Consider the following 9938-nt stretch of genomic DNA (forward strand, 5'->3'; position numbering starts at 1 on the left):
TTTTACAATTAACTTTATGGGTGTCCACCAAACATAATTCTCCACCACAGACTCACTTTAATAGCTTTCCAATGGACTGTGAGATAAATCGTTTGAACCTATAATCATTACAGTCAGTGTGAACAACTGTATTTTCTCTTCTTCAGTGCAGGCTGTGCATTTGTATACGGAGATACTATCAATGACCAAATGATGAAAAGAAAACATTTGTCAGATGCTAGATATCTGAGGTCAAGGTTGATTGTTGCGGGTTGGTGGGGTTACATATTTGAAGAGATCACTGTATGGCCTTAAGGGACAGCTGTGAAAGTACATGTACACCAAGCAGAGACAGGTGAAAACGGTTCATCTCACCACTGGTTCAGGAAGAGCTGCCATGGAACAAGATCTAAAGCTATTTTTGTAGCTTATGGTCCCATTGCAGGGATACAATAACAAGTACAATTAGAGACTACAAGAGGTTCAAGCAAATAGCTGCAGGAAATAAAAGTATTCCCATATGTATATATGTTTAGCACATTTAACGATGGACCTGTTTTCAAATACTGCATGTATGCAAAGGAATTAAACCTATATATTGTTCCTAGGGGTGGGGGGGCGGTACCCCTGTCTAGCAATGTAATTAATTATTTATGAATAACCTTGTAGAAGATTTCGAGCACATATCAGTAATCGGTATACATTAGGCATGTGTTGGGATTCTTTCAACATTGTGGGAGGTTCACACGAAAGGATTTACAGTATTCTCTGATTTATGAATCATGATTTAATGCAGAATATCTCGTATAGGGTAAACTCTGAGACTGACTGTAAAACCATTTCATGATGCGGGGTGTTGATTTGAGATGACAGACTATGTGTTATGGAAGGCTGGAGTGTAACGTGCACACGTTATCTTATAATGTCTTTAATTGGGTTGCATTTACCAAGAAAAAAAAACCTTGGGTCCATTTGAATGAGAATTGTGGGTAGGAATGGCATACCAATGTAATCATAAGCAGCCGTTGCCTGCTTCAAAGAATGGTCCATCACTGTGGCATTCATCTGCAATTGATCAGTTCGTATTAATGGAAACTGGAAGGTAACAATAGTGAATATGACTTACTTTGGTTTACCTCTGGTTCTTCTTGAAGGTGTCCAATCACTGCCCCAGCCTCTCTGGGCCCAGGGCAGCATCTGCTAGACCCAGCATCCTACGCCTCTATGCTGCCCAGCACGAGCAACGTCACTCAGAACCGCAGCTTCTCAGCGGCCAGTCTGGACAGCAGGTGAGTCCCCATTGGAGGCTCCCATGCCCAGCTGGGTTAGCAGGGCCGAATCCTTACACAGAACTTCTTCATTGTGTAGTGTTACAGTCCCAACAGCACTCAATAAAGAGGGCCTCATTCCCATTTTATCCGAATCTCCAGTGCAATTTTTGAAAGTGTTTCTCTTTTCATTAAGCATTCTCATCTCACATATACATATTTGTAACACACCATTTGTTTTTACATTTCGTTACAAAATAGCATTGGTACTGTGGAGCCTAGATCATGTAGTATTTGTGTCCGTGTATTCATGGTACTATAGATATAGACATAGGGGTTTAACTCTTGTTATACAGTTCAATTAAATGGTTTGTCAAGGAGCTGCCTATTTTAATCCATTTGGGAATATCATTGACAACACATACATTCTGGGTATAGCTTCCAAGTGCTTCAGGCTGCTGGTGATTAGCAAGGTAAGTCACAGAACATAAAACAACTTAACATGATTAAAGTCAATGTAAAACTGCATCTGTCTTGATAAGAAAAAATCAAGCTAGATGGAAGCTACAGTTGATGGAATAAAACACATTTGTTTCATAATTAACCTATCATCCCATACTGAAATACATCACATGCGTAAAAGCTTAACTAAAGTCCCAATGGATGCTTACAGGTTTTTTCAAATGGCTCGTAAGATAGAGAGGAAACTACTAATCACAGACAGCATTTGCAAACAATCCTAAACACTGAACTATCTGCAATTCTCCAACACTTAATGTAAATCCCTCCTTTTCATTAATTTCTAATTCCGTTAAATGTTATAATCTGGGGGCTCCATAGCAGCACATCTGGCAAAAGCTCGGCTACAGTGCAGGGTGCTGGATGCGCAGGGGTGGTAGATGGACTGTAGGCTTTCTGGCTTGCAGTGTGAAAAAAAGAGCAGATGGCTTTTACAACATGCATATGAGAGGATGTGTGTTGTGTCTCATCCCTCCCGAGGCAGGGAAAGTTATCAAAACTGTGAGCCAAGTTCACTAATTGGTGAAAAAGAGCAACATTAATTGGAGTTTCTGAATCAAATACAAATAATAGTCATCTTAATTAATTAAATAAAATAGTAAAAGCAGAAAGTGTTCAAATTGCTGGAAATATAAGAAGACCATAAAAGCTTTCCTGGCTTTACTATGTTGTAATGAAACACTGCAGTCCCAGAAAATTAGAGGCATCTATAGATCCTGAATGGAGCCGTTTCAGTCCAGTAAAGCAGTTTGTCTTAGCGTTGCTGTGCTTTGATCAGTGTGTGTTTTACCGGAAGAGCAGCGTTTCAAACATGTCCGTGTTATGTGACACACAGGATCGCTGGCCAGCCATTTCTCAAACTGTCAGACCTCTCAACAGAGCTGTCTGCTATAACTCTTCCCCCTAACAAAGAGTGCTGTGCTTCGTTCTTCCCTCTTCGCCCCACATCAGCTCAGAGGAATCTCGAGCCAGTTCGGGCCTGTCCATGCTGTCCTCGGCTGGGGCGTTCTCTTCAGAAGAAAGTCCTGTCCCCCCCACCTCCTCTAAAGGTCTGGACGCAGAGACAGAGTATCCTGTAGAGTCTCTGGACATCGCAGACCTGGAAAATGACAGCCTGAAAGGTTTTTTCTTCTTTTGTTATTGTTTGTTTAGCTTTTTTGCAAAAATAAATAAATAAATAATGTTGTTTACACTCCTTTTATACTGACACACACACTAGATTTTCCACTTGCATTTCACATAGTCATTTTAAAGTTATTTTGACTGATGGACCTGTTATGTGTCTGTGTGGTTTACCCGACAGTTTAATGTTCATTTATTTTAAAATTTGAGATCATATTGGAGTAATTGACAGCAGTTTCGTTAAAGGCTCACAAATGGCAGTATCAATATAAAATAACCAATGTGTTAATACTGAATTGAATGTTAGAACAAATGTCCTTGTGTTTTTAAAATACATTAAATTATTAGTAGAGATCAGTTATAAGGCAATCAAGAATGTAATGATGGGGGTATATAATATATAAAGGGGTTATAAAGGATATGTATAAATGCATTGTGTGTATTTGTCCTATAAATATGTGAGGTTGCACACATGAGCAAGAAAGAGGAAATGTCTTCCTCTATGGAATCCAAAGACAGAATGGTGAGATTATCAAACACAAAGTAATTAAACATGTAAACATGGATTTAACCAATAAAAACTGAGACTACAAAGATGATCTGTCCCCCACAGATCCCATGGATTTGCATGGCACGCCCAACGCTCCAAGACCAGGGTCCAGCACGGAGCGGACAAGTGTGAACTCCGTCCACCCCACGGTCGCCTCTCCTGCCGTGACCTCGGCGCGCCCCGGCACCAATACCAAGCCAGTCCTGCCGCCCATCCCCTCCGGACGCAAGACATCTGAGCACCAGGGCTCTGACAGTTAACTGAGAGGTATAGGTGAAATAAATAGTAGGTCGATGTATAATTCACTTCTTAGCCATTGTTAGAAAAACAAATAAAAAAATCTGTAATAAAGCTCACTTATTTATCATACTTTGCAAGCCTAAAAACAATGAGGGAGAATATATCATCATCATTTTCCTATCTGGTGATTATTGTTTTCTTTGTTACCCCTTGAGGAATTATTAGCAAATTCTTCTTCCACATTTTGGACGCCTACACAGATATATTTTCTACTTGAACAAAGGCTAAGAAGACAGATTGCTCTGTCCCTAGCTAGCTCTGAATAATATTCAACATTTAAGGCATTTTCCCTTTTAAAATGTCATACTTGAAACAGTACTCAGACTCTTTTAAATCAGAGCGATAAAGTATAAAGTGTAGTTTTTTCTTAGTTTTAAGGTCACAGTGCAGATGAGTTAGGGCATTTGAGGAAAGCTGTGTCTAAATGTGCGAAAGACAGGTACATGCATATTATGTACAATAAAAGGCTTTGGGTAATACTCAAAAATGTCTGGAACTTAGTACTTCTTCAAATTATATTTCCCCTATTAGATTTCTCCCTTTACATGTGTCACTTAGGTATGAAGATTTAGTTTAAAGAGATCCTCCAAGTTATGTTTATTTAAAAAATACCTATAAGCACAATTTCCCAGTAATATTGTTTGTACAGAGAGGCACTTATTTACAATTATCATAAAACCAGGATATTTCAGCTTTTGTTTTTGTGTATAACATAATATTTCAATTAGTATTCTACTGATGATTTCACCATACATGTACAGAAATCTGCACCAATTAAGTTACCAATTAACTAACCAAAATAATGGAGTAGATTATTCTATTTAATTTGCACAAGGTTTTATGGATGTTCTGGAATACAATACATGCTGTACAATAATAGTTCAGGAACACACATTTCACCAAAAATATTTAAAATACAATAATAAAACATTAAAAAAGGTAACAATCTTTCTCAATTGAATAAAAAATTAATTGAAGAAGATGCTAGGTGAAAATGTACCTTTTGGGATGCTTACAGGCTACATATCAACTCAAGAGAACAGGCCAACCAAACACAACCAGCCTGCCTATTGTGACTTGAGTGCTACTTCAAAAAAACACTTTGTAGATGAAAAACACTAAGAACATTGTCAGTAAATGTTGAGATCCGATTATATGTGTATGTGTATATATTTATCTTAAAAAGGCAGACAGGATCTACCAATGCAGTTCTAGACCACAAAGAGTTTGAAAATCCATTTACAATTTAGCTGTAAATACAATTTAGCTGAATAAAGATTAATTTCCAATAACTGATGCAGTGTAATAATGTGTTTAGATGAATGCAGGTCAGAGTAACCCCTGCTCTTTATTCTAAATTTTAAACTTTCTTGGTTAATTTCCTGAAATTAATAACCAAAATCAACTGTGCAAAACATAAAACCTCCACAGTACCTATTTCAAGGGATTTGTTTATTATTGCTATCTGAAAAATAAATAAATATATATTTTAAAGCAATGAAAGAAATGTCACATCCTTCCATTTATTATCTTTTATTATTGATCTGCTGTCTGCCCATGTTCATGAAAAATTAAATAAAATGAAATTCCCAGGGTACAGGACTATCAAGCCGGTGGGAACATTTTGATTTAGATTTTTTTATTTCTTTTTTTTTGTTATTTGAAAAATAGTATAAAAAGATTTGTTCTGAGCACTAAAATTTGAAAAATCTAAATAATAATCGTACAAAAAATAAAACACCTAACCAACTGCTGTTCAGTAGACTTACTTGCCTATATGTTATGCCTTTCTCTAAGACACAAATTAAATAGAAGACAGTGTATCTGCTGCAATAGACGTGATCAATAAATCATATTTTTATTGAAATCCTTGATTTAAATGAGTTGAGTATCTTAAGAAATAGTGTCCTGAGAATTTATGAATAAAGGTAAAATGGCACACTAAACATTTATGAAACGCTATAGATTCTCTTTAGAGTCTGTATTTTCTACACAGTATCACAGTATGAAATTAATGTTAATTGCCCATATAAGAGTACAATCCTAATGGATCATGTAACCATAATTCATTTAACAGCTGTATCAATATTTCACCTCTAATAATGGAAATATTACATGATAAAATAAATCCACTGTAAATCTGAAGTTTTAAAAACATCAGTGTTGATACAAATAAAATAACGAAAAAAATTTAAGAGCCAAGAATTTCTGATTGTGCTATAAATTAATATACTTCCCTTGCAACTGAAAAAAATAACTGAAGACATGAGATTGATGTAAACAAATAGTTTGTGAAGCAACAATATACTGGGACTCTTTACAGCAATCCTTCTTAACTCTATCAATAAATATATAATTAACAAATAAGAACTTCTACTCAAAGCTTGGGAACTCAGTTCAAAATGCCCATTTACTTAGTCGAAAAGCCGACATTTTTTAGAAGATGCACCGTCTTAATCCTTTTTCACTTCTTTCTTGTCACCACGGAGAAGCGTCCTGACGCTGCTCCACACCTCTGTGTACATTAGTGTCCCAATGAAGACTACGAGGGTCCCCACCCAGTGCCAGGCGGTGAATGGGTTTTTGAAGTAGATGATGGAGATGATGAGGCTGATGAATTTACGCAGGGTGACCACCAGTGTGACGGTGAGAGAAGTGCACTCCGTTGTGAGAATAAAGACTCCTCTGATACACACATATCTGAGAGGGACGGGTTAAGGTCATTCATTCGAGTAATATCGAGACTCCAAAGACCTGAGACTTGTTGTGATTTTGCAGATGAAACGCATTACAGATTCCTTTGAAAGGTGTATCACAGTACTGGAGTATTCCTGTGTGTAACAGTAATCCAACTAGTACTACTAATCATATACATTTTATACACGACCTTCATCTGACATTTAGCAAATACATGTGTATTACATCATAATGTACATACATACATTAATACATACTCTTCTGAGTCTTGAGGTCTTTTCTACTACACATAGCCATAATAAAGGATACTGTGTGATCACGTTTAATATGAGGTAGATCCACATCACAGGGGCTGTTATGCCTATCACTGGGATTTCCACAGGAGCTTAAAAAGACCAGTAAAGCAAGAGACACATTTCAGTCCAAAACACATGACAGCAGTTAATGATGTCATATGGAAAGTCGCTGGATAAGGGCGTCTGCCAAGAAATAAAAATAATAATAAAAAGTGGGCACCACATGATTTCTCCCATAGTATCTATTTTACAACACGAAATAATACGTGAAAAACAGTTATTGAGAAAATCTCGGACAAAAAGTGCCTTGGGCCAAAATACTATAGGAAATTGTAAACTATTCAGCATCTACTGCTTTCATAACACTTCTAATAATGTCACTGCTCTGATGTTACCCTGGACCGGCTAGTCTAATACAGACTAATATGGACTAGCCGGTCCAGGGTAACATCAGAGCAGTGACATTATTAAAAGTGTTATGAAAGCAGGCAACAATTGTACTCGACCTACCGCTGTTGCTGAAGAGCACAGCATGGTTGTAGATATCAGTGGCCAGCAGGAGAAACCCAGGCAGAGGCAGACAGTGCTGAGAACAGAGAAAACAGGATTTATTTGGACAGAAATTACACATTATACTGTAGTCAGTCGAAAGGTATCTTTGCTTATTTTATTTTTTAAGACTGTCAGAATTTAAACACCCAATATCAGGGGTGCCCAATCCGGAGAGCCCAGTGCCTTTTGGTTTTTCTCTTATCCCAAATTCTTCATTTTTAATTGAACTGGTTGTTAGGCTGTATTAAAAGGGTCTGACTGCTTAATTACAAATGCAGAGGAGAAAATAAGGGTGGTTCATATGAGGGGGTCCTCTTTGAAAGTCTGATTGTAATCCACATAGAGCAGATACAAATGTCTGTTAACCATTATGTCCAACCAATCCTTACGTTGTAGAAGAGGGCCTCTTTGGAGTGCTTGCCATACTCTTTGTAAAGGGTTTCTTGGAAGATGCCCATTCTTGCAGACATGAGGAGTGCAAACGTCAACATAGCGATACCTAAAAACACAATGACCACAGGTGAGCAGATGTCCACACCTACACTATTACCAAGAACACAGTGTGTCTTTACCTACTGTTTATGAAGACAGGGGTGTAGAAATGTAATAAACACACAGACAAGAGGAGAACACAGTGCCATACCGACAAGCCAGCGTACGAAGGTGGACAGACCCTCCTCTTCAGCGGAGTCTGTGTGTGAGGACTGCACAAAAAAGGAAAGATGTGAAACTGAGCTGCAAGCTAATACATATTGATCTGGAGAAACAGATACAACATTATAATGATTATATATTATCATTTATCAAGTATGTAAAATAGACTTCTCAGATATTTAAAACAGGATAACTATTGTTATAATGGTTACTTTTTTTTTTAAGGCTTATTTATTAAAAAATAAATTCTTACCAATTGTTGGGCAGACATAATAGTGCAGATACAAATCCCCAGTGAGATGAGTATTATAGAGATGTACTTTGTTATGGTGTACCTGTAAAAACACCATCACAGACAGTAATATTAAATCCTGTACCATTTCCCGGGAATGTAATTTGTAAAATACTACAAAAATATTTTGTCAATATAATCACAATCTAGTTTAGGAAAATTATACATTTTAAATTTCTCAAGAATGACACTGATACGAGTATAGCTCAGGCATCTAACTAAAACCTGAAACTGTTTCCTTCGGAACAATAAGTACCTTTTTGTTTCTTTTTTAACAGTCATTGCAAAATAATAGAAAATTTACCTCTTCTTCAATATGATAATGCCTAGGATCATATTTGCTATCAAGGATCCCTGTAAAACATAAATTATATTAATTGAACTGAAGAGGAAAACCGCACATTTATAGAACTGAGTAATACACCAAAGAGATACTTCATTGATTTATACTCTAGTATAGCCATCGAGTCAAGTCAAATCCAAACAATACCAGTTGAGCCTTTTTGTTTGATATGTTGAAGTGAAAGGTAGTTTTTAGTATCGAGTCAATGTTTTGTAATGGGTAGTTTTCAGTCTAAGGCTTCATAATTTCAAGGTACAGATCTGCAGCATTACAAGAAACAAAATAATCATTCTCAATCCCAATATGATAGAAAACCAAATATGACAACTTACTGATCTGAATATCATGTGCAGGGGCATTGCAATGTTGAAGCTGAGAGCATAGTTGTTTATCACGCTTACGGCGAAGAACATAGTCACCATTATCACATAGTTCCTGGGGAGGGGAAATTAAAAAGGTACATTTGAACAAATTCTTATCGTTGTTTATGTTTAATAACATTTACATTATACACAAAATTCCCGTTAGATTGACGCACCAGGTATGAGGTGTCACTTTACTTATGCTTTTAAAATGCCGTAAGCATACCTAAGCGGAATGGCCGGCTTCTTCCTTCCAAAATTACTTTCGAAGATCAGTCCTTCCAACGCTATGAATGCGAACTGTGCGAATGTCACGATGTTGCCGCATCCTGGGAACGCCCTGCAAATAAATACAGAAGCACGTTACATTAGGGTTATCGGAAGAAAGGGAGAAGGTGCACACGGGGAACGTCGAGGAAAGCTGTCTTTATTGATCTGTCTGTGTGTGTGTTAGATTATTTTGTTAAAGCATATTTAGACATGCAGTTCGTGTGACATTTGCAAACAACACTGATTAAACACGGATGTTATAATCACGCAGAATCGTAGGATTAAAACATTCTTTAAAGATGCGTGTTTCTTGACTGGACAACACAAATAATCCATTGCACTGATGGTAAAATCACTCAAGTACTAACCTTACTAAAAGTTCCAAGAACACCACATTGCTGCAACACCCGAGAAAAACTAGACTTATAGCAAATAAGATATTCATTCTAAAAGTAAAAAAAAGAAACCGTATTCAATTTCGACTGTATATGTGGAAGCCAGTGAAAGGTGAAAACTAAGAAGACATTCTAATGTTAGCTGAAAGTACAATAAAAACAATAATACAGAAGTAAATGCATTGCCGGCAAGACACGTCTACTGGCTGCACACTCTTCCGGGGTACGCGAAAAGGACTGTGGGTATTGCAGTTCTCTCCTATCGCACCGTGAGGTGTGTTTACGGGGATGTTGAGACACGAACCACAAGTCCCAGAATCCTTTGCTAGCGCTCTGTCG

The 9938-nt window shown here is 37.2% G+C and overlaps 2 protein-coding genes across 2 annotated transcripts in view; one reads left to right on the forward strand and one right to left on the reverse strand.

Moving 5' to 3' along the window:
- The window catches only part of lrguk (leucine-rich repeats and guanylate kinase domain containing), a 28767-nt gene extending 23557 nt beyond the window's left edge, over positions 1-5210 (forward strand). The window contains exons 18-20 of the mRNA XM_066705149.1: positions 1134-1268; positions 2718-2887; positions 3502-5210. Coding sequence (XP_066561246.1) covers positions 1134-1268; positions 2718-2887; positions 3502-3698 — 502 coding nt within the window. The 3' untranslated portion in view covers positions 3699-5210. The remainder of the gene's footprint in view (positions 1-1133; positions 1269-2717; positions 2888-3501) is intronic.
- Positions 5211-5573: 363 nt separating this feature from the next.
- On the reverse strand, positions 5574-9834 carry slc35b4 (solute carrier family 35 member B4). The gene is made up of 10 exons (XM_066705165.1): positions 9573-9834; positions 9161-9274; positions 8905-9007; positions 8534-8583; positions 8191-8272; positions 7927-7987; positions 7673-7782; positions 7242-7317; positions 6745-6820; positions 5574-6438 (listed from the first exon to the last, which is right to left on the reverse strand). The coding sequence occupies exons 1-10, from the start codon at positions 9647-9649 to the stop codon at positions 6192-6194; spliced, it is 996 nt and encodes a 331-aa protein (XP_066561262.1). The 5' UTR covers positions 9650-9834; the 3' UTR covers positions 5574-6191.
- Positions 9835-9938: the final 104 nt, after the last annotated feature.

This window comes from Amia ocellicauda, chromosome 5 (assembly GCF_036373705.1).
Source record: "Amia ocellicauda isolate fAmiCal2 chromosome 5, fAmiCal2.hap1, whole genome shotgun sequence".
Taxonomy (NCBI): domain Eukaryota; kingdom Metazoa; phylum Chordata; class Actinopteri; order Amiiformes; family Amiidae; genus Amia; species Amia ocellicauda.

What these genes read in the sequence shown, in the direction of transcription:
- slc35b4 (XM_066705165.1), bottom strand. Translation starts at nt 9,649, where the DNA reads ATGAATATCTTATTTGCTATAAGTCTAGTTTTTCTCGGGTGTTGCAGC. An exon ending in ATTATCATATTGAAGAAGAG is followed by an intron (nt 8,273 to 8,533) that starts GTAAATTTTCTA and finishes GTGTTTTTACAG; the next exon opens with GTACACCATAACAAAGTACA. An exon ending in AAGAGGCCCTCTTCTACAAC is followed by an intron (nt 7,318 to 7,672) that starts GTAAGGATTGGT and finishes CTCTGTTCTCAG; the next exon opens with CACTGTCTGCCTCTGCCTGG.